Raw genomic sequence first — 27,841 nt, 5'->3', positions numbered from 1 at the left:
TTTGTTTTAGTCGGTTTAAGATATCTCGAACTTCCAAATAACCTTCTGAACTTATATTTAATAATAGTAGATATATGTATCTGAAATTTAAAATATTTTTAAACATGTATAAGAAATTTAAAATATTTTGTATTCTTTTCCTTTTCATTTGGATAAAAGTTTTAATAAAATGTCTGTATACTAAAATAATTGATTTTAGATTGTTATATTATTTAACTAACTTTAGTAAACAAATTGTAAATTGATTCATTTTCACGTTATCTAAAACAATAAAAATGTATAAAAATTACCAACACATTCAAACAAATATATAATAACGAAACATAATTCATAATTTATGTATTGAATTTCAGCTGTAATGACAAGTTTTTTTATTTTACTTGCTTTTATAATAAAAATACAACAAACACTAAAAATATAAAATAATTTCATTAATGAAAATTTAAAAGCTTTTTATTAATTTATAAAACCTTTGATTTCTAATAAGAACAACGGAAACAATAGTAAAAATTAAAATTCTTTAAAATTTAGAGTACACTGCATATTTTTACATGTATATGAAAATACAATATATCTTTTAATTGATCTTTACTTGCTTAACAAAGATTAATATATCATTTTTTCTGATACTATTTATGTGAAATAATATGATTTTTTTTGTAGTGTATCATACATATCTCTTGCAAATACAAACCTAAAACATAAATCATAAAATCATACAAAAAATAATAATTTAGATCACATTCCGCCCGTAGGGCGGGCTGACCCTAGTATTTTATAAAAACATGATTTTCCTCCCAAAATAACTTGATCTCCTTTTTAGTGTACGAATGTTGAATCTTTCATGGTAACAAACTAGAAATGGTCTTTTCCTCTCACAATATAGATTTAGATCTGACTGATTTTTTTCTTGATTGAAGAACATGAATCAATATCAAAGACATAAAAAGATTTGAAAAGATAAGTCATTTTCCTCAAAATATCTTTGGACCTTTTATTTCTAACCTTTTCCTCACAAAATCACTTGATCTCTTTTTAGTGTACAAATATTGAATCTTTCATGGTAACAGATTAGAAATGACAAGTCTTTAGTGCATTGCTACTTCACTGTTGAAGGTTGTGGAACAACCGGTCTTCAGGTAATTTTAAGAACCAAGATCAACAACAAATTCATGTAGGGAGGCTTTCGACGAAGGGAGGGAACGATGCAACTAGGTTGAGGTTCATCGATCCGCTTTGGAAGCTGAAATGGTTTCTCAACATCGGATCACAAGCTAGGCTCAAGAAGAGCATTGCTACTATAGATAAGTTTGTCTATAGACTCATTATCACTAAAAGGAAAGAACAGAACACTGTGAGTTCTCTCTTAAGTTCTCAACCCTCTTGTTTTGATTGAATGTTAAAACCAAAAATGTTTTGGCTTTGTACTTAGGCTATTAGAGAGGATATATTATCGAGATTTCTGGTGGAGAGGGAGAAAGATCCAGAGAGGATGAATGATAAGTATCTGAGGGATATAATCTTGAGCTTTATGATCGCTGGGAAGGACACAACCGCTGCATCTCTCTCTTGGTTCTTGTACATGCTCTGCAAAAACCCACTTGTTCAGGAGAAAATAGTATGAGAGATCAGAGACGTGACGTCGAGTCATGAGGAAACAACCGATGGGAAAGGTTTCGTTGAGAGTATAGATGAAGAGGCTCTTGATCAGATGCAGTATCTCCATGCGGCCTTGTCTGAGACCTTGAGGCTTTACACTGCTGTCCCTGTGGTACCACTCCTTTAAAGATTCTTCTGTGATTGATCCAAACCAATGAGGATTTTAACACTTTCTTTTGGTTTCATTCTAAAGGACACGAGGTGTACATAGAATGATGATGTGCTTCCAAATGGACATAGAGTGAAGAGAAGGGTAATGTCTACTACATATCCTATGCCATTGGAAGGATGACTTATATTTGGGGACAACAGGCTGAGGAGTTCAAGCCAGAGAGATGGCTTAAGGATGGCGTGTTCCAACCAGAATCACCATTCAAATTCATAAGCTTTCATGTTTGTACACACACTCTCTCTCTCTCTCTCTCTCTCTCTCTCTCTCTCTCTCTCTCTCTCTCTCTCCCAGATGTGGTTGTTAAGAGTGAAGACGTTCTCTTCTACTACCTGAGATGTTTTGTGTTCTTTGGTTGTATATGTATATAGGCTGGTCCAGGAATCTGCACTGGCAAAGATTTTGCATACCGCCAAATGAAGATAGTATCAATGGCACTTCTTCACTTCAGAATAGTCGATGAAAAGAACTTAATTTCGAATTCTAAGGTGGGAGAAAAAAGTACGAGTTCTCTCCGGTGACATAATCAAAATGGACGGAGGCAGCGACGACAGGAATGTTAATCAACCGCCGCTCAACCTGCAGCATCAAATCGTATAAGATCAAGGTATATACATTCCAAAAATTACATTGATGTTCATGCTCAACATCTTGATCTATACAAAGGAGATTCGACATGTATATTTTGAAAAAACGTTTTGCAGACGATTCTACACAAAGGTGGCTACAGGCTTGGGAGATGAATCACCTTATGCTCAACGCGGACTTATTCTAAGTCATAAATCCTACGCTAATTGTCGTAGATGAACAAGGTCTTTACCGGGTCGATAATGAATCAATGAGGGACAACAACAGCTGGCTCCACTCAAGCTTACTGAGCAACAAAATTAGGTTTCATATCAGACTGTCGATTGGGTATGCCATTGACTTTGGAGATTTCGTCTTTGCTTTGTACCGCAGAGGAGATCTCCACATCCCGATGTACTAGTCAGACCAACCTTTGTGCATTAACTGTACATAGCTGGGTAAGTACTAAATATGCAGTGTTATACTAATATGATCATCATTATCTGCGCATTTTCTGTTTAACAAAATATATTATGTTATATGGTTTTATGGTGAAACTGATACGATACAATGATGTCAAACACAATTATATGAATGCATCCGATAAGGCCAAGAAGCAAATCAAAAAGCCGAACTGGACTGGTGCCACTCCGCTGCAGTGATCCAGCGTTCTCTGGAATCTTGTAGTATGTCGTGAATCACTGCATCAAGGCACGAAATCCAATATTAGATCAATAATTAGAAACTCGAATCGACGCACGAAATCCAATATTAGATCAGTAATCGAAAACTTTTTAATACGAGATTTCCTATGAAATTTAAATCTGAAAACCTATAAGCTTAATTATGACGGCGATACACTAATTAGATCTATAGCGACGACGATACAATAGTTAGATCTATAGAGACGGCAATACACTATATTAGATACGTTTCCTACATCTCCAAATAGCATATCCTCTAGATTAAGTGCATGTTGATTCACGATATCTTGTGGTTCTGTGTCCATTCCTTTAATTTTTTTGAATGTGAGAGAGTAATTGAGAGCGTAGAACTTTGTAATTTAAACATCTTTTAATTTGGGTCCATTAAGTTTTTTTTTAATTTAATGGGTCTTCGTTTTCAATTATTTAAAAATTCTTTTATTATGTGCCTTAATTCTTTGTTTAGGTCCATTAAGTTTTCAAAATATTTAAATAATAGAAGCAGATTATAAAAATCTCTAGATATCACCAATAGCTTCACTATCATGATGACGATATAATGGTTAATCATGATTTTTGAGGCAGTATATGAATGAGTATATGGACATCATTCATTATTCATGAATTACAAGAAAATTGAATGAACAATTAGACATCACCATGAATTACGAGGCATATTATACAAATCTGTAGATATCATGCTGTAACATTAAATGTGATATGAAATTTAAATTTAGATATCTTAATCTATAAAGGGATCAACACTGATAGCTTCAGTCTCAAACAAAAATTGATCAAGAAAAGAGAAGAAAAAAACAAATCATGTATATTGATGTCGATATTTATGATCTATAGGAAATTGAATGAGTATCTAGATATCGTTAATAATGGCTAACCATGATTTTTGAAGAAAAAATGAATGATTATTTGATCGTTACTTATGGTTTACGAGAAAATTGAATGAACATTTAAATAGTTACGAGGCAGATTGTAAAAATCTCTAGATATCATCAATAACATTAAATCCTTTATTATATAATCTTTTCCTCACAAAATCACTTGATCTCCTTTTTAGTACATAAATGTTGAATCTTTCATGGTAACGGACTAGAAATGACAAGTCTTTTCTTTTTACAATATAGTTTTAGATCTCACTGTATAGATCTCAATCTGTTTTCTATTACTAACGAGTTTGATTAATACTTCTCGTAGTATCTTTATCATGTTTCCTTGAATCTTAAATGTTGCATATTTATGTATCGGGCACCAATTATGTTTAATTATATACAAATCATTTATAAAAGAAAGCACATACAATTTTTCTAATTGTAAGTTTTCTGATGTGTCATGTTCCTGATGTTAGGAACAATCTGAGTGAGCTCTACGAGTACTTCAATGGTAGGTTTCCAGATTTGTTCATTGAGGTTTACAAATTGGTGGACACCCACTGGAGAACAGATCCATGATTTGAGATGTATTTTGCTATTTGAAAGGGTTTAGCTTTGCTATTTGTAATAATTTCTTAAACAGTTAGTTGGAGTTGGTAGGTTTATAAGTGCCACTGTAAGGTTTCTGTTTTTTTTTTTGGGTACAATTAGCATGGTTTATTGGAGGATCACGTTTATGTAGATTCTATGACATGTTTTTGTCTTCAGTCTAATGTTTTTAAGCAGTCTATTATGAAAACTACAGATGTTGAAAAAAAGGATTTGACTAGAGAGAGAGAGATAGAAGCTTACCTTCGTTCTTCTTCTGATGACCGCCGCCGCCGTCACCGGCGTTTCCTCACCGGAACCGCCAGACCCACCAGAGCCACCAGACCTAACTTCAGCATTTACTACCTCTTCCACTTCTGTTTGCGTCTCTGTCCTTACTCTCACCTTTTCAGATCTAGATCTAAAAATTCAAACTTTTAGAGAGATAGATTTGAGCAGCCAGATCTTCAAAGAGACTTTTCTCCTAAAAGATGTTGGTTTGGTGATTCTTATTGTCGTGTTCATACGACCCCTTACTGCAGTAGGCAGATCTGTCTCCATCACCTCTTATCATGAAGCTCACCCTTCTCTTGTTTTCACCATGTCCCCCACCATTGGATCTCGTTCACCGCCATCACTGGACCCATTAATCCTTCTACCGGACACATCCCTGCAGGTTATAGATTTGAAACATTCTGTCTCTATCTTGCTTGTTTCCATGATGTCCTTTGAGTGTTATCTTGTGCCTTGTTACGGCACGCTCGCCTCTGTGCGATTCTCTGCAGTATGCAGTCTAGTTTCTGGTTTCACTCCATCAAATGATAGTTTAAAGTTGCTTCCTCATCGCTTGTGGCAGATTCGTAAGGAAACACTTGTTGTTTCTATCTTTTCAGTGTTTCTGGATTGTTTATCCTTTGTGAAGTATGATTGCCTCCCATATATTCCATTCGGTTTGAGTGGTTCTGCTACAGGGAGTAGTGTGCCCAAGATTATGTATGCTTCCATGTTTGTTTTGTTCAAAGGCTCATCCATTTGGTGCTTTGTCGCCTCTGCTTGTGATGCCGAACTTCTGATTGTTAAAGCTGCTTCTGTTGCGGTTTCAATCTCGGGCGTTAGACCAGTACTTGTGCTCTCTAATTCCCAAAGCTTCATTTCACTTCTTAGCACGATTGGTGTTGAGTTTCGAGGACTACTCAGCGACATTATGTGTTGTTTATGTGTTGTGTTTGTCTCCTATCTTATGGTGTTATATCTCATTGTTTTGTTTTGATATGGTTGCAGCAGATGTTTTAGCCGGTTTGGCCTTGGTATTGCTTGATGTAAACAATTTTTCCAGCTATAGAGACTAATGATTTATAAAGCTGTTGTTTGATCAAAAAAAAAAAAAGCAGTCTATTATGAAAGTAACTATAATCTAAATTAAATTATTAAAATGTAGTGGACTTGAAAATGCACTACTTAACTTAATTACTCTGATACTCTAGACTAGAGTGAATCAAAACGATTGCTAAAAGAATATCAAAATTAACTAACAATAGAAAAACAAGATAAGTTTGTGGGTATAAATCATGATTCATCGTAAGAAATAATGGAGAAATAAATTTGGAGGATGTGGGTATAAATCATGATTCATCGGGAAAAATAATAGAGAAATAAATTTGGAGGAAATGTAAGTAACTAAAGCTTTACAGTGTTTCATATATTTTTCAAAAATACAAATTAATATAATATAACAATGATGAAGTAGATAGTACATGCTAGGAGAGAAGCAACCTTTCATTTGATAGTTTGATAATTAAACGTACGAGTGCTTAAATAGAGGAGAAGATGTTGCTAAATTTTGTTTAATTAACGATAAATAATAATAAATTTTAAAATCTTAACAAATATACTATTTGACTGGAGTAAATAAGTTAGCCAATATCTAAAGTTAGTTAAAGTAATTTTTAGAATTTAATTATGTTCCATTCCATTGATTCCATCTCATTCACGAACAATTTTTATCTTGAATGTATTACAACTAGATTTCATATGTTTCCACTTATTCCAAAAAAAGTTTATGTTAGTCTAAACAGGGGCTGCTTCAACCTAAACACATACAAAAGTTCCATTACAATTTAATGAAGAGACAGTAACAGAAGTTAGAGACAGAGTACGAAGGAGAGCTAATTAGAAAACCCAGAAGGAGAAGATGATTACTTTGGTGGCTTGTTTTTTGTCCATGGCGAAGAAGACGAGGAGTTGCTAGGGGAGAAGCAACAAAAGCCGCGTGAGGTTTTTGAGTTTAGGCTTTCTTCCACCACCATTTTTGTCCCTATGTCTTTGATTGTTTGCTTAAAACTGTAATCGTTCTGAGTTTTGAAATTGAATCATGAGGACTCTTCTTGCAGAACTATATTCTCCTAAAGTCATGATATTTAAAAAAAAAGAGGGAGATTTTTGCATATGATTTTAAACCAAATTTTTACAATTTTTCTATCCATTGTTTTTTTTTTAAACTAAAAAGAGTAAGATTCAATTGCCTTGTCCATATAATTACACAAAATGAAGAAAAGTATCTTGTTTTTTTCCCAACAAGTAACTTACTCACAAACTTTCTTCAGATTTTCTCTGCTAAGTGAGCTTAAGAGTTTCACATGAAACTAACTGTATGGATGTTAAGAAGGGAAAGGGATGAATTTTCCATTACACAAGATTTTGATTGACACACTTTAGTCGTCTTGTTAACTGTTGTGATTTTGGCTTGGCCTCTCATCACTCAGGCATGGCCAGCTCTTCTCTTGTTCATACTTGGTGAGCTTCTCTCACCCTCACTCTGTTTTACTTCACTCACACTCTGTTTTCACTTGTGTTTTATCATAACATAAACACACACACTCACTCTCTTTAGTCTCTCGTTTGTCTTTGTTCATGTAGAGATAGAAGAGAGATTATCTTTGTATGTCTACAGTGTTCTTTCTCCAAATATTTTCTTATTAGACCTGGATATCTTATCTTACAACAATTCAACACAACTTATAGTAGTTTTCTCTACTAACTCCATCCATCCTTTAACCCATTATTCTAGGTCCTAGACACTCTTACACAAGTCACACTACTCATGCTTAGACTAGTCTTACAAGTAAGGTTAACCAACTAACCTTACACACTTAACAACTCTTACTAACTCTTCCACTACTTCAACTTAACTTTGTTAGCTTACCAACTAACTAGTTACTCTTATTCTTCTTCTTGTGTAACTTCCTCCTTCTCTTGCGCTCCAAGATTCTTCTTCTACGTGACTCCTTGGTCACTTCTTCTTCTTGTGTGGCAAGCGTCCTTGCTTCCACTTCTTCTTCTGTTGGAGGATTTAATCAAGGTCAATCTCAATATTATTAACTAGCAAATACCACAAGATACACATTCAAAGACAACCAGATTCAGCAGCTTAACGTGCCAGCCTAACAACTGAACAAATAAATCTAACATTATATAAAGAGAGGAACGTACACCTAAACACATGGTTAAGCTGCCAAACCGTAATTAATTTGATACATGTGGTGATCAATAGATTTAAAGGTAATTAGCAACGAGTCCAATATCAAGCAGCATAACCAATCCCGGAGATGGATCAATAGAAATTCAAATTCACACGAAAATGACAAAATAAAAATTTCACAAATAATTATTTTTCACTTTTGTGATTTGCTTTTGTACTCGCTCAATTGTACTTATATGCACCTTATACCACAAAATAATTATAGGAAAACGTGTCTTGAGATCATATAGAAACTGAAACCTTCAGTGACTGGTGTCGTAACTAAATGCATAGTTACAGAGGCTGACAGGGGCGGATCTAGGATCACGACTAGTTGGGGGCACACACACAAATTTACACTATACATAATTTTTTATTGAAGGCACTTATACAAATATCAAGTTTATTGTTAATGGAATTTCAAAAGTAGATGGGGGCACGTGCTCCCGTAGCTCATGCTCTACGTCCGCCCCTGGAGGCTGATGATGTCTTGATTGCCCATGTGTCAATATGTACTATAGTTTTACTAAATGAATACAATAAATGCATGTCTCTCCGTTTAAACATTTAAAATTTTAAAATTTCTTTGAATCATAAATTTTCCAGGTATGCCAGAAATTAGGTAAGAAGCTAAGCTTCCAACGTTCCGTGAATGTGCATGACAATTGACAAGAAACAAAAGTATCCACTAGTTTAGTTGTAGTCTCTAGGTGCTATAATGGAAATCACCAAACAACTAATACCATCGTGAAAAGTTTGCGAACTTGCCTCCCCAAATTAGATAATATCTCTAATATATATTTTTTAATATTTTTTTTTTGTTAAAGAAAAGAGTTAAACCCGGATCTATTAAAGACGCAGACCTAACTTACGGGTGGGAGGTACAATCCACGACAGACCCTCTCCCGGAACGTATCCGTAGCCGTGGTGAGCATAACAATGTGACTTAGTTTCTGCAGCAGAAAGATCGAATCCAGAATATGTTTGTATCCAAAGCCCGTCCACTACCACTAGACCACAAGGTCGGCTCATAATTTTTTAATATAAAAATAAAAAATGTGTGATGGAGTTATATTAATATAAAGCCATTCTCCAAATTATTAACAGGCCGTGCAATGGAACTCTCAATAATTCCGGCCGTGGTTACGGTCCTCTTTTTTCTTGTAACTCTCTTCTTTTTCTCCACCGCAAGAAATCGGAGGAACTCCAGCTACGGCGGCAATGGCCAAGGCTCACTTCCGCCGGGTCCTCCGGGACTCCCATTGGTGGGAAACATATTCCAACTCGGCTTCAATCCTCACCGTTCACTTGCTGTCTTTTCGAAAACATATGGACCTATAATGAGTTTAAAGCTTGGAAGGTCAACCGCAGTGGTTATATCTTCACCAGAAGCAGCTAAAGAGGCACTTAAAACACACGACCATGTCATGTCTGCTCGAACCTTTAACGACCCGATCCGAGCCTTTGACCATCATAAACATTCCGTTGTTTGGATTCCTGCATCGGCTCGTTGGAGGTAATTATATATAACTGTATATTTGTTTTTTTTTCTGGATCGAATTAATCTATCTATAAATATCATGCCTTTTAAGAAAACTCTTTGTGTTTAAAATCATTTGTAGAAATTAAATAAATTTTAATTTAGAAAAAATGATTTTCGTATTTATATGCGAGAAATTAAAAAACTTTTTGATAAAGAGGATTGATAAAGAGATGAGAAACAAGTTTACAGTGATAAGAAGGAAGGGTGACAAGAAGTATGAAGGAGGAATGGTATAGTGGTTTAGCACAAGATAGAAGTTCTTATTCATTTTTTTCGTTTGATGCAATTTGGGAGAGATAGGAGTAGAAGATCTTTTCTCTTTACAAATTTGAAAATCTAAAATAGGTTGCACTTATTGTAATAAGGGATTTTTCTTTTGAATTAAATTTAACATTCAATTCAAAAAAAAAAAATTAAAAAACTTATAACCTGAAAGTATAGACTGAATATTAAAAATGTATAATTTTTAAAGAACAGAGTCTAAAACATGAATAAAAAACCCATACCAATCGATATATACATTTTTAGTTTGATTACTACATATACAATAGCCACGACGCTGTTGAAGTTATGTTTGTTGTTTGTATGCATGTTCAGGTTTCTGAAGAAGATAATAGTGCAAAATTTATTATCACCGCAAAACCTAGACGGTATTCAATCTATAAGGATAAGAAAGGTGGAGGAACTTCTGAGCTTAGTAAACACATTTTGCGAGAGAGGAGAGGCTATAGACATGGCTCGTGCTTCCTTCATCACATCTTTCAATATAATCTCAAATGCTCTATTTTCCGTTGATTTGGCCACGTATAACTCTAACTCGTCGTCTTTCGAGTTCCACGAAACGGTGGTTCACCTTATGGAGATCTGTGGGAAACCCAACGCAGGAGACTTTTTCCGGTTTCTGAGGTTTCTTGATTTACAAGGAAGTCGAAAAGAGTCAACGCTCTGCATAGAGAAGCTATTTAGGGTTTTCCAAGAATTCATTGATGATCGTGTGGCCAAAAGATTGTCTCAGACAGGGGCGTCGAGTAACGATATGTTAGATGCCCTTCTCGATATTAAACAGCAAAACCAAGAAGAGATCACCATTAATGATATGAAGCACTTGTTTCTCGTAAGTCTCGCCTAAACACCACATGGCACAAAAATTAATTATATTTCGGATATCGGGTACGTTCGTTTTTTCGGGTTAAGAGAAATAGGAATAGTTCGAGTTTTTATAAATTTTGGTCCGGGTCTGGTTTCGTTTTTCAGTTTGGTTTGGTTCTCGTTCGGGGGTTAGGATAATTTGCCCAGAACTAACTAGGCTTATTTTTGTGACAGGATTTGTTTGTTGCTGGCACGGATACAAACTCTAGTACAATGGAGTGGGCAATGACGGAGCTACTCCGTAACCCGGAGAAGATGGTCAGAGCTCAGAGTGAGATACGGCAAGTGATAGGTGAAAACGGTGTCGTTCAAGAATCTGATATTTCTAAGCTGTCTTACTTGCTAGCAATTGTGAAAGAGACTCTTCGATTGCATCCTCCAGCTCCTTTGATCCCACGAAAATCTGAATCTGATGTCCAAATCTTTGGTTTCTTCGTTCCAAAGAACTCTCAGGTATATTTCATACTCGTTTCATCAACCTTTAACTAACTTAAGATGCACACTAGCGCTTTTTGGTTAGGTATATGTTTTTTTTGTTAGTTTGAATGCAGTTTGATATCTATAAACAAAGAGAGAAACTTCAGCTTGTTAGCCTTATTTGGTTTTGTTCGGTTTAAATAGAAATAAAAGTTGATTACTATGGCTTTTGGTCAAGTTTACATTATGAGTTGTGAAATGAATTCATTCTAGTTGTGGTTGGAAGAGTACACACTAAAGTTTGATCCATTGATTTTTTTATGAGTGAACGCTTCATTTTTTCTATGGTTGAATGAATTCTTGTGGAATCAAATCCTTGTATTCAATATTTGGTAAATGAAAAGTATGAAGTTGAGCATATTAAAAAAATTAAGCGAAAGAATTCATGCATCATAAACACTTATCTTGAATAAAACTCAAATCTAAATCATATTTTGCTCAGTTTAGGACTGGATTTGGGATGTTTAGTTTGAAATATACGTGAAACCAATACTTTGGATCGGTTTGAATAGTAACGGTCCTTCTATGGGTTTGAATATCAGGTTCTCGTGAACGTTTGGGCAATGGGACGAGACTCGAACGTGTGGGAGAATCCAATGAAGTTCGAGCCAGAGAGGTTCTTGTTGCGTGAAATCGATGTAAGAGGCAAAGACTTCGAGCTGTTACCGTTTGGATCAGGAAGAAGGATGTGTCCGGGAATCTCAATGTCATTGAAGACAACGCCTATGGTGCTTGCCTCTCTTCTCTACTCCTTTGACTGGAAACTTCAAGACGGCATCGTCCCTGGAAACATGGACATGAGTGAGGTCTTTGGTCTTACTTTACATAAAGCCAAACCTCTCTGCATTGTACCCATAAAGAAACCTACATCATCGTCTTAATATTTTTCATGTTATTATTTTCTTTATAATGAGACTTCTTTTTCACTTATAGTTGCTTGAAAACCTGTGTAAGTGCTTGTGCTACATGCATAAATCCTCTTCTTAGCATTTCTATAACTGTAACTCAAACATACACAATATAAACAAACAGAGAAATATTGGAGAAAAATCGCAAGAGATTGAATGAATGTCGTATGAACAACATGCTTCGAACAAAACAATGTTGAGTATAATTTCATCATCCTCTAAGGATTTGTAAATCTTGTTCGTAGGAGGGTCATCGCCGCCTCTTGCGTTATTAGATATAAGAGAGTCAATTACCACGACAAAATGGGGAGCTAAATCTTCACTGAATAATCAATTTATCAGTTGTTGATTATGCAGATTCTGTGCAGTTTTTGTCTTTTGTTTTTCGGGATTGTGATATTTTGCTTCTTCAATTCTCTTCGTATTAGGTTTTCTCATCATCTCCCATATTTTAATCCACATAGACAATACATATGCATACACTCTCAAGGCCAAATTTGTTGTCATATCTCAAGCATAACTGATGGATCATGATCACTCGAAGTAATGCTATATAAAAATGTTTCTGAATTATCTAGTTCGTAAATACATTATTCTAAAGTGTATTATGTTCATGACTTCTTAAGACTATATTCAACACTCAATCCACTAAAAATTAAATTCCGTAGAAATATGTTATAATATTCATCTTTTTTTTTTTGGATCAAATTATAATATTCATCTTAACTATGTTTCCTTTGACAAAAAAAACTATATTTCTTGGCTTTTTGAAAATTTTAAGAGTAGTATATTTAGATATCAATGTAATAGTCAAAGAAAAAAAATCATGCCACAGTAATAGTTTTACTGTTCCATTATAACTTCACAAACGATGTAAGTTGTAACTAATAATTTAACTTTTACTATAGGGGAAATCATCTCAAGCACTCCCTGTTCATGTTTGTAAGATTTTCTTAATCATGAGGTGGTTAGGGCTTGAAGAACCCAGATTTCCAAGCTTATATGGGGCCTATGTAATATAAAGCCCATATATTACTATAAAGCCCACAATGTATATAAAGAAACACATTTACTTAACATGATTGCATTTTCAGCGAAACAAATACTTGATTGAAAATTTGTAAATTTAATGTTTAATTGACTTTTATGTGTGCTAAATCCTGAATCGGACACAACCTCTCTCTCTCTCTCTCCTTTCTTTCTCTCTCTCTCCCGCGCGCCCAAGTCGCCTCCCTTCTCCGATCGTCTCCCCCTCTCTCTTTACTTCCATCGTCTGCTTAACCATTCGCATTCTTCGCTTCTACAGTTTGAGGATTAGAGTATCCCCGTCCAGATTCGCTGGACTTCATCTCAGTCGCTTCCGATTCGCTAATCTGAACATTTCCTCCGCTCCGATCCGTACGTATTCTCTTCCGATTCGCGGAATGTGTATATAGTTTTCGATACAAATTTAGAAATCTTCCTAATCGATTTAAGATCTGCATCTCTGATTTAGTGTTCGCTGTGTGCCTGAGCGTGTACTTTGTTTAGTAGATCCAACTGATTCGATTCTTAGGTTTTAGTCACGGTTGCATTGCTCAATCGATATCAGATGTATTTGTCTCACAAGCTTAAGCTTATACTTAGAATCTTGATGTCTAACACGTGGCAGGTGAGAAATAAAGTTGCTGTGTATGACTGTACTCTCCGTAAGTTGAAACAATGGAAGAAGATGATGAGAGAAAGCTCGCAGAAGCTTCTGGTCATCATCCTATAGAGGCGTTTGATGCAGCGTTACAAGGGGTCAGTTCAGCTGGTGGAGACTTCAAGGATGATGATTTTGAACAAGTTTCTCTGGGAGATCAGGAGAAGTCTGTAAACATGTCACATGGTGACGTTAAGGAACCTGGAAGCACTTCAAAATCTGACCATGAGTTTGGTGGAACCGAAGGGGTTGCTTATCACTTGTCCGGGACTCAGGAGGCGTATGATTTGATGCCCATGGATGATGTGGAAAGTGACAGAGTTTCTAGCGATGGACCAGTGAGAGAGGCTTCTTATTCCATGACTCAGCCCATTTCTGCAACTAGCCTGGATTCTATCAACCATCCGGGATCTGGATATTCCCCAGTTCATTCCCCGCAGAAGCCCAAGCCAAAGGCGACAACTTCAAATGTTTCTCCGGAACTACTGCATCTAGTGGATTCAGCCATCATGGGAAAGCCTGAAAGTTTGGACAAACTGAAGAACGTTGTCAGCGGTATTGAGAGTTTTGACTCTGGAGAGGACCCCGAGAGCACTGCGTTCCTTGTTGTTGATTCGCTTATTGGCACCATGGGTGGTGTTGAGAGCTTTGAAGAGGATGAAGATAGTAACCCTCCTAGCGTCATGTTAAACTCCCGTGCTGCAATTGTTTCTGGTGAGCTCATTCCTTGGCTACCTTGTTTAGGTGATAGCCTTCACTTTATGTCCCCGAGGACTCGCATGGTTCGGGGGTTGCTTGTTATTTTACGGTCATGCACGAGAAACAGAGCAATGTGTTCGACGGCAGGGTTATTAGGGGTTTTGTTGCGATCAGTGAAAGAGGTTATTTCCAAGGACGCTGATATGAAATGGAGTTCTGCTGCTGTTTTACTTCTATGCATTCAACATTTAGCTGGGCACTCCCTTAGTGTCGATGATTTACACATGTGGCTTGAGGTTACAAAAACCACGCTAACAACAGCGTGGTCAAGTCCGTTAATGCTTGCTTTGGAGAAGGTAATGAGTGGAAAGGAGTCAAGGGGACCTGCTTGTACTTTTGAATTTGATGGTGAAAGCTCTGGTTTACTTGGTCCCGGAGAAAGTCGGTGGCCCTTTACAAATGGGTACGCGTTTGCAACATGGATCTATATTGAATCATTTGCTGACACATTAAATGCTGCAACTGCGGCAGCTGCAATTGCTGCTGCCGCAGCTGCCAAGTCAGGGAAAACATCCGCAATGTCAGCTGCAGCGGCTGCGAGTGCACTCGCTGGTGAGGGTACTGCTCATATGCCACGTTTGTTCAGCTTTTTGTCCGCTGATAATCAGGGAATAGAAGCATATTTCCATGCTCAGTTTCTGGTGGTTGAGAGTGGTAGTGGGAAAGGAAGGAAGTCCTCGCTGCATTTTACCCATGCATTTAAGCCTCAATGTTGGTATTTTATTGGCCTCGAGCATAGCGGCAAGCAAGGACTTCTGGGGAAGGCAGAGAGTGAATTACGGCTGTATGTTGATGGATCCTTGTATGAAAGTCGTCCTTTTGATTTTCCTCGTATATCCAAGCCTCTCTCTTTTTGTTGCATTGGTACAAATCCTCCTCCTACTATGGCTGGCCTACAACGTCGCCGTCGTCAGTGTCCTCTGTTTGCGGAGGTGGGACCAGTTTATATATTTAAGGAACCGATTGGTCCTGAAAGAATGGCGCGCTTGGCTTCTAGAGGTGGGGATGTTTTGCCTTGTTTCGGCAATGGGGCAGGCCTCCCTTGGTTAGCTACAAACGAACATGTACGTAATAGTGCAGATGAAAGTAGTCTTTTGGATGCAGAGATCGGAGGATATATTCACCTGCTTTACCACCCTTGTCTGCTGAGTGGGCGATTTTGCCCAGATGCTTCACTTTCTGGAGCAACAGGTGCTTATATATACTCCCTTTTAATAAAGTTTAAGATCAAAATGCTCTTTGAAACAATTGATAACGTTAATTACCGAAATGATTTTGATATGCTTTATTATATGTTATCAGATTCTTATGGCTGATTCGTTATCTCTGTCTTTGATTTTCTCTTTCTCTCTGTCAATGATTTTCTTTTCCCTTCATAAATTCCGTTCGTCATTTTGCTTCTTCTCCATTATCGAAAAAAGTTGTGATTCTTTTTCCAGCTATGAGACGGGAAATAGCCATTTTTGACTTTTTACTGTAGCTTGAACAAATCTTTTTGATCTGCTTTTTATTCTTTCCTTTGTTAAGGCACTCTGAGGCGACCAGCTGAGGTCCTTGGACAAGTTTATGTTGCCACGAGAATGAAGCCAGTGGAGTCCTTCTGGGCCCTAGCTCATGGAGGACCCATGTCACTGCTTCCTCTGACTGTAAGCAACGTGAATAAAGATAGCTTGGAGCCATGTCCAGGAAACAATCCATTGTCTTTGTCCACAATTACTCTTGCTGCACCTGTATTTAGAATTATCTCAGTTGCTATTCAACATCCTGGGAACAATGAAGAGTTGTGTCGTAATCAGGGACCCGAGATTCTGGCCCGAATTCTGAGTTATCTTCTACACTCACTTGCATCCCTTGATAGGAAGCATGATGCAGTAGGAGAAGAGGAGCTAGTTGCTGCTATTGTTTCCTTGTGCCAATCTCAGAAGATCAATCATGTTCTTAAAGTGCAGCTCTTCCGCACACTGCTATTAGATTTGAAAATATGGAGCTTGTGCAATTATGGACTCCAAAAGAAGCTATTGTCATCTCTTCAAGATATGGTTTTCACTGAAGCAAAAGCTATGAGGGATGCTGATGCTATTCAGCTGCTTCTGGATGGCTGTCGAAGATGCTATTGGATGATTTCTGAGCAGGATTCCGTGACCAGTTTTCCTCTTGACGGGAATACGCGTCAAATGGGGGAAGTTAACGCTCTTATTGATGAACTTCTGGTCATTATTGAACTTCTGATGGGAGCAGCATCTCCTTCTTTAGCTGCTGATGACCTCCGTCGATTACTTGGTTTCATAATTGACAGTCCACAGCCAAATCAGGTAACAGTTTTCTTTAGTGTTCTTCAGTAATCACAATTAGACGATTGAAATAGGGAATACTCGGAACAGATTGCACGTTTCCTGTGTTGTTGCTAGAGAATATTCGAACAAATTGCAGTTTTCTTGTGTTGGTAGTTAGGAAATAAATGACAAGGACCAGTTTAATTGAAAAATACGTGTTTTCTGACACTTTTCGACCTTTTCGTGTTTTAGGTTGCGAGGGTACTACACCTTATATATAGATTGGTTGTACAGCCAAATTCTGCAAGAGCGACTATGTTTGCGGAGGTATTTATAACATCCGGTGGGATAGAAACACTTCTTGTTCTGCTGCAGAGAGAAGCTAAAACTGGTGAGGGAAATGTTTTAGCTGGCAAGAGTGAAACAAGGTCATTTTCTGATCAAAGTGAAAAGAGACAGTTCAACGAGTCTGGTTCGGTAAAACAGCTGGAGTCTGATCCACTCGATAATGAGATTAACATTGACCTCTGTGGCCCTGATGGAAATTCTGTTGAGGATGATAATATAGGGTCTTTGAATGAATCAGAGTCAATTCAACAAGAAAAAGAGGACAAATCTGCACCTGTCATTTGTGATAGTGACTCCGCTTCCGTTTCCAATTTCAAAAATACTGAGAGAATATCGTCTGAAATTGGTGGTATAAGTCTTTCAATAAGTGCTGATAATGCAAGAAATAACGTGTACAATGTTGACAATAGCGATGCTGTTGTGGTCGGGATCATCCGATTGATTGGTGCGTTAATTTCTAGTGGGCACCTAACATTTGATTTGGGGGGCCGTTCTGATGTGACAAGTAATATCCTGGGTAGTGGGCTCCATGAAAATGGGGGAACAATGTTTGATGATAAAGTTGCATTGCTTCTATTTGCTTTGCTGAAAGCATTTCAAGCTGCTCCAAACAGGCTGATGACTGACAATGTTTATACAACTTTGCTTGGGGCCTCGGTATGTACTCTTGACATTCCATTTTGTTTAATTTGTGTATGAACATTCCAGTCGTAAAGTATGTAAGGTTTCTTTCCTGATTGCAATGGTACAAAGTCTCGGTGTGTTGCTGCATAGTTCTTTTGCTTAAAACGTAGTGCTTGTTTTTTTTTGTACTGCTAAAAGGTGTGAAACTTGTTGAAAGTTGGTTTTAGTCCGGCTCTAAGAAATACTATCTTTTTTACCATATACTGACCATCATGATTTACTATGGTATTGTTATGTGCGGTTCTTTTTATATCAACAATATATTTGGTCTACGTTGATTACTCTTTTAGATTTTGTTGTGAGGTTTAAAATCATATCCTGGGCGTGGGTGCTTTCTTGCAGATTAATGCTTCATCAACAGAGGATGGCCTTAACTTTTATGATTCAGGTCACCGTTTTGAACATTCCCAACTTTTGTTGGTTCTCCTGCGGTCTCTACCATTTGCGTCTAAGAATCTCCAAAGCCGAGCACTTCAGGTATAAGTCATAGTTGAAATATTTCCCGACTTTCAAGGAACAAATTTCGTTAGTAAAAGTGCTTGAGATACTCTAAACTCTGGGATGTATAAATTTCAGTCTACTAAGAAATACTACGAGCATTTTTATACTCTACAAGTCAGGAAGACTAATAAAGCTTCAAATTAATTGCCTGAAACTTTATCTTGTGGACTATTTTTAAACGCATCACTTGTCCAGTATCCTCCGCATTCGACCAACTTTCTGAACTTCCCCTTTTTGTTTTGTCAGGATCTTCTTTTTTTGGCTTGCAGTCATCCAGAAAATAGGAGCAGTCTGACAACAATGGAAGAATGGCCTGAGTGGATATTGGAGATACTGATCACGAACTATGAGGTACTCACTAACCTTAGAACCTAAATCTTTTCCTTTGTTTGTTGTATTTTTAGCTATGCCTACATGTTTTGAAAGAGAGCGTAAATTGTAGAAGCATGTCCTAAAAACAGCTCTGACTATTGTGTCTACAGAAAGATGCAGGGAAGCATTCTGCTTCAGCCGGTTCTTCTGAGGTTGAAGATATGATTCACAACTTCCTGATCATAATGTTGGAACATTCAATGCGGCAGAAGGATGGTTGGAAGGTAGAATTTTGTTTTAACTGTCCATTGGTTACACCTTACCCCTCTCGCAAGCTACATTGTTTCAGTTATAATTACTTGCGGCGTCTATTTCCTTCTTTCAGGATATCGAGGCTACTATTCATTGTGCAGAGTGGCTTTCTATTGTTGGTGGTTCGAGTACTGGGGAGCAAAGAATTAGGTATTTCCAGCTTTCTAAATCTTTTCCTTCATGTTTGTTGTATTTTTCTGTGCTATGTGAATTTCTCACATTTCAAGCATTTTGTACGATCATCTATTTATGTCATATCTCTTGCTGATCTTTATCATACCCTAGTGTTTCTTCCCTGTCAATTTTTTTAACCTTCTACTCCTTGAAGGCGCGAGGAGTCATTACCAATTTTCAAAAGACGGCTTTTTGGTGGATTGCTAGACTTTGCTGCTAGAGAACTACAGGCTCAGGTAACTCCTTTTCCTCACAATTTGTTGTTTAATCTTATACTATATAGGTGACCACAAAATGAAGGTTTTTTATGCTTTCCGAAGTTCCATATATAGACAAACCCTTCCATTCCTGAAAAGACCTTTATATAACATCCCTGGGAGTTTGCTTGCAAGCAAACACTGCTGTAAAGCTTTTTTGGTTACCTCATATTTATCTTCTAAGCATGTGTGTGTTCACCTGTCTTGTTCTACTGGGATAGAACTAGATGTTTACCTACATAATCTTTTTTTTTCCCTCAACAGACTCAAGTTATTGCTGCAGCAGCTGCTGGTGTTGCTGCAGAGGGTCTAGCGCCAAAAGATGCAAAGGCAGGAGCAGATAATGCTGCACAGCTTTCTGTTTTCCTGGTGGAAAATGCAATCGTGATTTTGATGCTTGTCGAAGATCATTTGCGGTTACAAAGCAAACAAACTTGTGCAGCAAATGCAGTTGATGCCTCCCCGTCTCCTCTGTCTTTCGTTTCGCCCCTTAAAAATCGCACAAGCACACTGACAGCAATAGGGGAATCACCAGAGGTTCCTAGCAGTCGCGCTTCAGTATCAAGTGATTCGGGAAAGGTCCCGTTAGATGTAAGTGGAGAACATTCTCAAACGCCTAATTTCTCTAAATTGGACTTTCCAATTTGTCAGCTTTTTAGTTTATTAATACTTCATTTTATATACATTATCAAATTTTAATTTCGTTATTTGGGATTCTCGTACACTTTTATGTTATGGACACTCAAGTTATCTTGCCTTTTCTTTTCTTTCAGATACTCGCTTCAATGGCTGATGCAAGTGGACAGATTTCTGCAGTCGCTATGGAGCGCCTTACTGCTGCCGTTGCAGCTGAGCCCTATGAATCTGTTTCATGTGCTTTTGTTTCATATGGCAGCTGTGCCATGGATTTGGCTGAGGGTTGGAAGTACAGGAGTCGATTGTGGTATGGTGTTGGTTTTCCTTCTAAAAATAGTTGTTTTGGTGGTGGTGGCAGTGGTTCGGACTCTTGGAAGTCTACTTTAGAAAAAGATTCTCATGGAAACTGGATTGAACTTCCTCTGGTTAAAAAATCTGTATCCATGCTTCAAGCTTTGCTGCTAGATGAGTCCGGACTTGGAGGTGGCCTTGGAATAGGTGGAGGATCTGGTACTGGGATGGGAGGGATGGCATCCCTATACCAGTTACTGGACAGTGATCAGCCCTTCTTATGCATGCTTCGAATGGTGCTTCTGTCTATGAGGGAAGAAGACTATGGCGAAGATAATATGTTGATGAGAAACGTAAGTCTTGAACGCTCCTCTGGAAATTCAATTTCACTAGATAGCGGTTCTCAGATGTCTATGCGACAGTCACGATCAGCGTTATTGTGGAGGTAAAGTGAATGACATCTATCTTTCTTCCTTTGTTGCCAATTAGTTATACATCTGCTTAGATACTTTGTGTTGGAGCCGAGACAATATGATGCTCTGAGTTCAATTGTGTTCCCAAGTCACTTGTGGGTCACTCAAGATGATTACTACGTGGCATATAGTATTTTCTATTGAATTAATTGCAAAGAATTTTTAAATATTGTATCAAATGCTTGATTTTAGTTATCAATGGATATTTGGCCTGGTTCTGCTGTTTATCAGGAGAAGTTTTTTTTTGAACACCTATTAGGATAAGTTTGACTCTTTTTTTGTTTAATCTCACAGTGTGCTTTCTCCTATCCTAAACATGCCAATATCCGATTCAAAGAGGCAGAGAGTACTGGTTACTGCATGTGTTCTCTATTCTGAGGTTAGTTCTTCCCTAAATCTGGTTGGCATGCTTAATGATGTTCTGGTCTCCAATCTTCATGTTGCTATAGGGATTGTTAAACATCTTCCCCTATTTTGCTTCTTATGCTATCCTTTCGTTCGTTTTTTTTTGGGGGACTTATTTCTTCATAAATCTTTATAGGTATGGCATGCTATCAGCAGAGACAGAAAACCACTCCGTAAGCATTATATAGAGGCCATTGTACCACCATTTATTGCAGTCCTCCGGAGATGGAGACCACTTTTGGCTGGTATCCATGAACTTGCCACTGCTGATGGTATGAATCCCCTTGTCGCTGATGATCGTGCCTTGGCTGCTGATGCTCTCCCTGTCGAGGTAGCAAAAAGTGCTAACACTCCCTTAGTTATATGTTTCTAGAATGGCCATTATTTATTTCTAGTTGCTGCTTGAGCTCTTAAAATTTTACCTTATGGGTTATGTTAGGTTTAGTATTTTTGTTTCTTGGTTTATTGTATTGAGCTATCCAAATCTATCTGTTTAGGGTGCTCTTTCTATGATTACTCCGGAGTGGGCTGCTGCTTTTGCATCACCACCTGCTGCAATGGCTCTGGCTATGATAGCTGCAGGGGCAGCTGGTTGGGAAGCGCCGCCACCTCCTACACCTTCACATCTTAGGCGCGACTCTTCAATGCTTGAGCGTAAGAGTGCCAAACTCCAGACCTTTTCAAGTTTCCAGAAACCGCTGGAGGCTACAAAAAATAACATACCACCTCGACCAAGAGATAAAGCTGCTGCAAAAGCGGCAGCTCTGGCAGCTGCCCGAGATCTTGAACGGAATGCAAAGATTGGTTCAGGAAGAGGCCTAAGTGCTGTTGCAATGGCTACTTCTGCGCAGCGGAGAAATATCAGTGACATGGAGCGTTTACAGAGATGGAACAGTTCTGAAGCTATGGGAGTGGCATGGATGGAATGTCTCCAACCAGTGGATACAAAATCAGTTTATGGAAAAGATTTCAATGCTTTGTCCTACAAATTTATTGCTGTACTCGTTGCAAGTTTTGCTTTGGCACGTAATATGCAAAGATCAGAGGTTTGCTTTGCGCTTATGTTATACTTTATTGGTTTTTGAAGGGTGCATACTCTGACCCACTCCTTTTGGTTCAACTTCTCACCAGATTGATAGGCGTCTGCAAGATGATATCTTAGCCGCAAATCGCCTAAGCTTGGGAGGGCGTGGTTGGCGCAAACTAATTCGTTACTTGGTAGAGATGAGATGCTTTTTTGGGCCTTTTGGAGATGAGTTATGCAGTCCGGAACGTGTAAGTCATTTTTACCTTTTTTTTTTTTAATTTAACACATGTTGAGAACTTTCCGAGTGACGTGATATAATTAAACGTTCAGGTTTTCTGGAAACTTGATTCTATGGAAAGTTTTTCGAGGATGAGACAGTGTATAAGGAGGAATTATTCTGGGACTGATCACCTCGGGGCAGCAGCAAACTATGATGATCAGGCAGATACTAAAAGTGATAATGCCAGCAAGGGTTCTCCATCAGATCCCCCTGTTCTTGCTGCTGATGTAATATCGATGGAAATAGCATATGAAGATGATGAACATGGAGAGGGTGATCATCTTGATGTCAAAGTCAATGCTGAAGAACATAGAAGGGAAAATGAAGACAGGATAGCTGGATCACATGAGCATGCATCCAGAACTTCTGCAGGAACTAGTGATCCTCGACCTTCGAATGACCCTGAACTGGCCCGAGATTCTTCAGTAGCAGCAGCTGGCTTTGTTCCTAGTGAACTTGATGAAAGGATCCTTCTTGAGTTCCCCACATCTATGGTCCGGCCACTAAGGGTTGTGAAAGGAACCTTCCAAGTATGTTTGACTAACCTGAACGTTTTAGATTTTCAACAATTAGCAAACACGAATAGAGAGAGAAGTTGGATACTAGAATTCCCATTAGACTAGTTAGATGCAGCGAAGTCAAGAACTGTGGCATGCTTATAATTGGCTAGAATTCCCAAATATTCTGTTTTGTATAGATTTCTGGTTGCTAATCATACTACTTTGCCTTCTCAGATTACAACACGGAGAATAAATTTTATTGTTGACAACAGCGAAAGCCAGAATATGACTGATCATTCAGATGGGTCTCAATTAGGCGGCCAAGAAAAAGATCGTAGTTGGCCAATGTCTTCTCTTCATCAGATTTATAGCCGAAGGTAAAGATCATCATTAAAATTCTGTTTAGCTCGTATATTCTTATTCACTACTACATTTATTGTTTTTTGGTTAACTCTTCCTCATTCTCAATGGGTTGTGTTCCATTTCTATTCGCCCAGGATTAGTGACTGTGATCTTATCTTTGATTATTTCTCAGATATCTTTTGAGAAGGAGCGCCCTGGAACTCTTTATGGTTGACCGTTCAAACTTCTTCTTTGATTTTGGGGTCTGCATCTAAAACCCTTTCTACGTATGATATATATGTATGTTCCAACCATGTTTATTTCAGGTCTCCGTATACTGTAACCAATTTTCTTGTTTAACACCATAGAATACTGAAGGAAGAAAAAATGCATATCGAGCCATCGTTCAAGCAAGACCTCCTCACTTAAACAATATTTATCTAGCAACTCAGGTTTATAGTTTTTCCTTATTATCTTCTTTCGTTTAGCTTTTGAATTACTCTTGGTCCATATTGTTCTTCAATGAGGGATTTGATCCTTTGCTGCAAAACTTACATATATTGATACCTCAATAGAGGCCGGAACAGCTTTTGAGAAGAACTCAATTAATGGAGCGCTGGGCTAGATGGGAGGTACTGATAAACAGCACATTCGCACTTATGAAATTTTCTTATCCATTTATGAGAATAACGTTATCAACGAAAGATCCCTATCTGGACGATTTCTGCAGATTAGCAATTTCGAATACTTAATGCGGCTTAACACGTTGGCTGGTCGTAGTTACAATGACATTACTCAGGTAAATCTTGTGTTCTTTAGCGTTTTCTGTGAACTTGTCAATGTCGTTTCTTCCTTAATAAAATATCTTATTCTCTGCAGTATCCTGTTTTCCCGTGGATTATTTCTGACAACAGTTCAGAAAGTCTGGACTTTTCAAATCCATCTACCTTCAGAGATCTTTCCAAGGTAGTTTCCATTGCAGTTTGCTTCTTCTAGACCTGTATATGATGGCTTATAAATTTAGAGAATCTTATTGTGATTTGGGTCTGTGTATGTTCAGCCAATTGGTGCATTGAACCCGGAGCGGCTGAAAAAATTTCAAGAGCGATATTCTAGCTTTGAAGATCCAGTCATCCCTAAATTTCACTATGGCTCGCATTACTCAAGTGCTGGAGCAGTAAGTTCTCTTGTATATAATGTCCTGCAACAACTACATTCCCAGTTTAAAGTTTTGTATTCCTCTGAATCTTGGAAGAAAGACAATGATACTATTTTTGATGTAGCTGGATGGAGTTTGTACACCTTTTGATATGTTGGCATTATTATCTCATGTGCGCAGGTGTTGTATTATCTTGCAAGAGTTGAACCGTTCACAACCCTGTCAATTCAACTTCAAGGTGGAAAGTTTGATCATGCAGACCGCATGTTTTCAGACATTCCCGCCACATGGAATGGAGTTTTAGAAGACATGAGTGATGTGAAAGAGTTGGTAAGTATTGGTTTCCCTGAAGCATCGGGTAGATTTATTTATCCGCCTCTTTCTCAGCTGCCCCATCCATATTTTGCCACTAAATTTTGCGCAGGTTCCAGAGATGTTTTATCTCCCCGAGGTGCTCACCAACGAAAATTCAATCGACTTTGGTACAACACAGTTGGGAGAAAAGCTTGGTATTGTGGTTCCCTTCCTTGTCACAGCTAAAACTTATGCCTGGCATGGTGAAATTTTCGTTATCTGATGCGTGTTTTTGTGTCTATCAGATGCTGTAAAACTCCCTCCTTGGGCCAAAAACCCAGTGGATTTTGTACATAAGCAACGAAAGGCTCTTGAAAGCGAGCATGTATCTGCACATTTGCATGAATGGATTGATCTCATATTTGGGTAGGTTTTTCTCCCCCGCCCCCACACGTTTTTCCATAACTTAGTTGCCTTCTTTTACTGAGTGTCCCGCAATCACAACCAATTTCTTTGATAGTCTAATTTTTTTTGTACTTTTACTTGTATTTTCATTTAGGTATAAGCAACGTGGCAAAGAAGCTATAATGGCAAATAACGTTTTCTTCTACATTACCTACGAGGGGACTGTTGATATTGACAAGATCACAGACCCGGTAAGGCAATTTTTTTATACTGTTGGAGTTGCTTAGTTACGGTATACATGTTTTCGTGACTTACCTGTGAATATGTAATGAAGGTACAACAACGTGCTACGCAAGACCAAATAGCTTATTTTGGGCAAACACCGTCACAGCTATTGACTATTCCTCACATGAAAAGAATGCCACTGAAAGATGTCCTACATATGCAGGTAACTTCAACTGTCATTTTGGTTTTGCAATTGCTCGTTGCTAAATTTGCTATTTGACCATGACCGTTATTTTGAATTTTTGGCAGACCATTTTTCGAAATCCAAAAGAGATAAAACCATATGGTGTCCAAAATCCGGAACGCTGCAACTTACCAGCCTCAGCCATTCAGGCATCTTCAGATAGTGTTGTGATTGTGGACATGAACGTGCCAGCAGCTCGTGTTGCACAGCACAAGTGGCAACCAAACACCCCTGATGGTCAAGGTACTCCTTTCCTCTTTCATCACGGGAAGGCAACAGCAACGTCGACTAGCGGTGGATCATTGATGCGCATGTTCAAGGGTCCAGCTAGTTCCGGAACCGATGACTGGCAATTTCCTCAGGCACAGGCGTTTGCCACATCAGGAATCCGAAGTTCGTCCGTAGTTGCTATTACAAGCGATGGGGAAATAATTACAGGTAAAAAGGAAGCAGTCCCAGTTAGTGTGTGTTGGTAATGTATTTACAGAAATCTTGTGTGTTTCTTATAGGTGGACATGCGGATAATAGTATCAAGCTAGTCTCATCTGATGGAGCAAAAACTCTGGAAACGGCTTTTGGGCACTGCGCTCCAGTTACATGTCTGGCTCTGTCTCCAGATAACAACTTCCTTGTGACTGGTTCACGGGACTGTACTGTTTTGCTGTGGAGAATTCACAAGGCGTTTACTTCTCGAACAAGCGTGTCTGAGCCATCAACTGGCTCTGGAGCGCCTTCCTCCGCAAACAACACGAACGTGGCCAACAACACGTTGGCAAATAAAGGCAAAAAATGTCGCATTGAAGGGCCAATACAAGTGCTCCGTGGCCACCGAAGAGAAGTAGTTTCTTGCTGTGTCAGCTCAGATCAAGGAGTGGTTGTTTCCTCCTCAGAGTCATCGGATGTTCTACTGCATTCCATAAGAAAAGGAAGACTGATCAGACGATTGGTTGGTGTGACAGCTAATTCTCTTTGCATTTCATCTGATGGAGTTATAATGGCATGGAGTAGCTCGGAGGGTTCTATTAGCGTCTTCACCATTAACGGAGTTCTGATTGCCAAAGCGAAACTTCCTTTCTCTTGTAGCATAAGTTGCATGGAAATGTCCATGGATGGTCAAAACGCCTTGATTGGGATGAACTCATGTTCCAGCATGGATTACTCGAGCAGTAACGAAGATGGCAAAGAAATCGAGAGACTGGATGTTTCATCTCCTTCAATTTGCTTCCTCAACTTATACACACTACAGGTACAACAAATCTGAACTCCTTTGATAAGGGGTAAACTAATCCAAGAGGGGTGTTTATTATCTGGGTCTAAACAACTTTGTCTTGTAGGTATTCCATGTGCTAAAGCTTGGCCAAGGGCAGGATATAACCGCACTGGCTCTGAACGTTGACAACACAAACCTCTTAGTTTCCACGGAAGATAAACAGTTGATAATCTTCACAGATCCGGCTGTAAGTTTACCATTTTGAGCCTGGTTCATATAATAGTAAAGCCTGCATAGAAACATCATCCCTGATGGGTTCTCTACATTAGTTTATCATAAGCACAAATAATTGATATCGTTAGTCATTATAGTTGTTGGTAAAACGTTGTGTTTCAAATGTGACTTGCAGTTAAGCTTAAAGGTGGTGGATCAGATGCTGAAGCTTGGGTGGGAATGAGATAATATAATCAAAACCTATTTGATAAAAAAAAAAAAAGGATGGCGTAAAATCAGGTTTGAATACTCTCGGAAGCTGTAGAAATCCTAAAATGAGATGGACATGGTCTTGGTCTTGGTCTGTCTTTTGCCGTGTGTAACATAATGTAAAATTATGTTTAGTTCCAGTTCTTGGGGCAACTGGTTTTCTTGCTCCATAGTTATTTTGGAGATGGTTTAGATGAAAGGCTACTCGGTTATATACACACCAAAGCTTGAGTTTGTTTCTTTTGCTTCTTTCTGTAGATTTGTACTTTTCGGCTTGGTATCTGTAAGAAAATGGCGTTTTGTGGTGAATTCTATTATATTCATTTATTCAGAAACACTATTTTTCCTCGTGAACAAAATCATTTAACTAAATCTTGTATATTGCAAAAGAGTCT

The 27,841-nt window shown here is 38.1% G+C and overlaps 2 protein-coding genes and 1 long non-coding RNA gene across 4 annotated transcripts; 2 read left to right on the top strand and 1 right to left on the bottom strand.

Moving 5' to 3' along the window:
* Positions 1-632: 632 nt before the first annotated feature.
* LOC117133926 lies at positions 633-13,568 on the bottom strand. The gene is made up of 2 exons (XR_004457999.1): positions 13,345-13,568; positions 633-2,115 (listed from the first exon to the last, which is right to left on the bottom strand). It is a non-coding gene; the product is annotated as an uncharacterized LOC117133926 (long non-coding RNA).
* Positions 9,086-13,568, top strand: LOC103866904 (cytochrome P450 76C3). Its single transcript, XM_009144903.3, has 4 exons — positions 9,086-9,607; positions 10,232-10,748; positions 10,958-11,236; positions 11,803-13,568. Exons 1-4 carry the CDS (start codon positions 9,207-9,209, stop codon positions 12,139-12,141), a joined length of 1,536 nt encoding a protein of 511 aa, XP_009143151.1. The 5' UTR covers positions 9,086-9,206; the 3' UTR covers positions 12,142-13,568.
* On the top strand, positions 13,333-27,783 carry LOC103866905 (BEACH domain-containing protein C2). Of its 2 annotated transcripts, XM_018659103.2 has the most exons (32): positions 13,333-13,566; positions 13,820-15,802; positions 16,139-16,923; positions 17,137-17,889; positions 18,259-18,393; positions 18,664-18,768; positions 18,900-19,013; positions 19,115-19,191; positions 19,370-19,451; positions 19,737-20,063; positions 20,246-20,844; positions 21,167-21,251; positions 21,414-21,608; positions 21,775-22,323; positions 22,409-22,552; positions 22,635-23,114; positions 23,319-23,461; positions 23,620-23,689; positions 23,795-23,878; positions 24,002-24,058; positions 24,157-24,225; positions 24,306-24,392; positions 24,487-24,603; positions 24,766-24,915; positions 25,010-25,094; positions 25,185-25,305; positions 25,439-25,535; positions 25,619-25,732; positions 25,819-26,191; positions 26,263-26,999; positions 27,088-27,210; positions 27,373-27,420. In XM_018659103.2, exons 2-32 carry the CDS (start codon positions 13,870-13,872, stop codon positions 27,418-27,420), a joined length of 8,838 nt encoding a protein of 2,945 aa, XP_018514619.2. In that variant the 5' UTR covers positions 13,333-13,566; positions 13,820-13,869. The 2 variants fall into 2 exon arrangements, with proteins under 2 accessions (XP_018514619.2, XP_033146966.1); XM_033291075.1 differs by lacking the exon at positions 13,333-13,566 and having other exon boundaries at positions 13,870-15,802; positions 27,373-27,783.
* The last annotated feature ends 58 nt before the right edge of the window (positions 27,784-27,841 follow it).

The sequence above is a fragment of the Brassica rapa genome, chromosome A05 (genome assembly GCF_000309985.2).
Source record: "Brassica rapa cultivar Chiifu-401-42 chromosome A05, CAAS_Brap_v3.01, whole genome shotgun sequence".
NCBI classification, from domain to species: domain Eukaryota; kingdom Viridiplantae; phylum Streptophyta; class Magnoliopsida; order Brassicales; family Brassicaceae; genus Brassica; species Brassica rapa.
The sequence above is the reverse complement of the archived record's forward strand: the minus strand, read 5'-3'. Positions and strand labels throughout refer to the sequence as shown.

Coding starts and splice junctions, on each gene's coding strand:
- LOC103866904 (XM_009144903.3), top strand. CDS start 9,207: ATGGAACTCTCAATAATTCCGGCCGTGGTTACGGTCCTCTTTTTTCTT. Junction 9,608..10,231: donor CCTGCATCGGCTCGTTGGAG/GTAATTATATAT, acceptor ATGCATGTTCAG/GTTTCTGAAGAAGATAATAG. Junction 11,237..11,802: donor TCGTTCCAAAGAACTCTCAG/GTATATTTCATA, acceptor TTTGAATATCAG/GTTCTCGTGAACGTTTGGGC.
- LOC103866905 (XM_033291075.1), top strand. CDS start 13,870: ATGGAAGAAGATGATGAGAGAAAGCTCGCAGAAGCTTCTGGTCATCAT. Junction 19,452..19,736: donor CTAGAGAACTACAGGCTCAG/GTAACTCCTTTT, acceptor TTCCCTCAACAG/ACTCAAGTTATTGCTGCAGC. Junction 25,733..25,818: donor AAGATGTCCTACATATGCAG/GTAACTTCAACT, acceptor AATTTTTGGCAG/ACCATTTTTCGAAATCCAAA.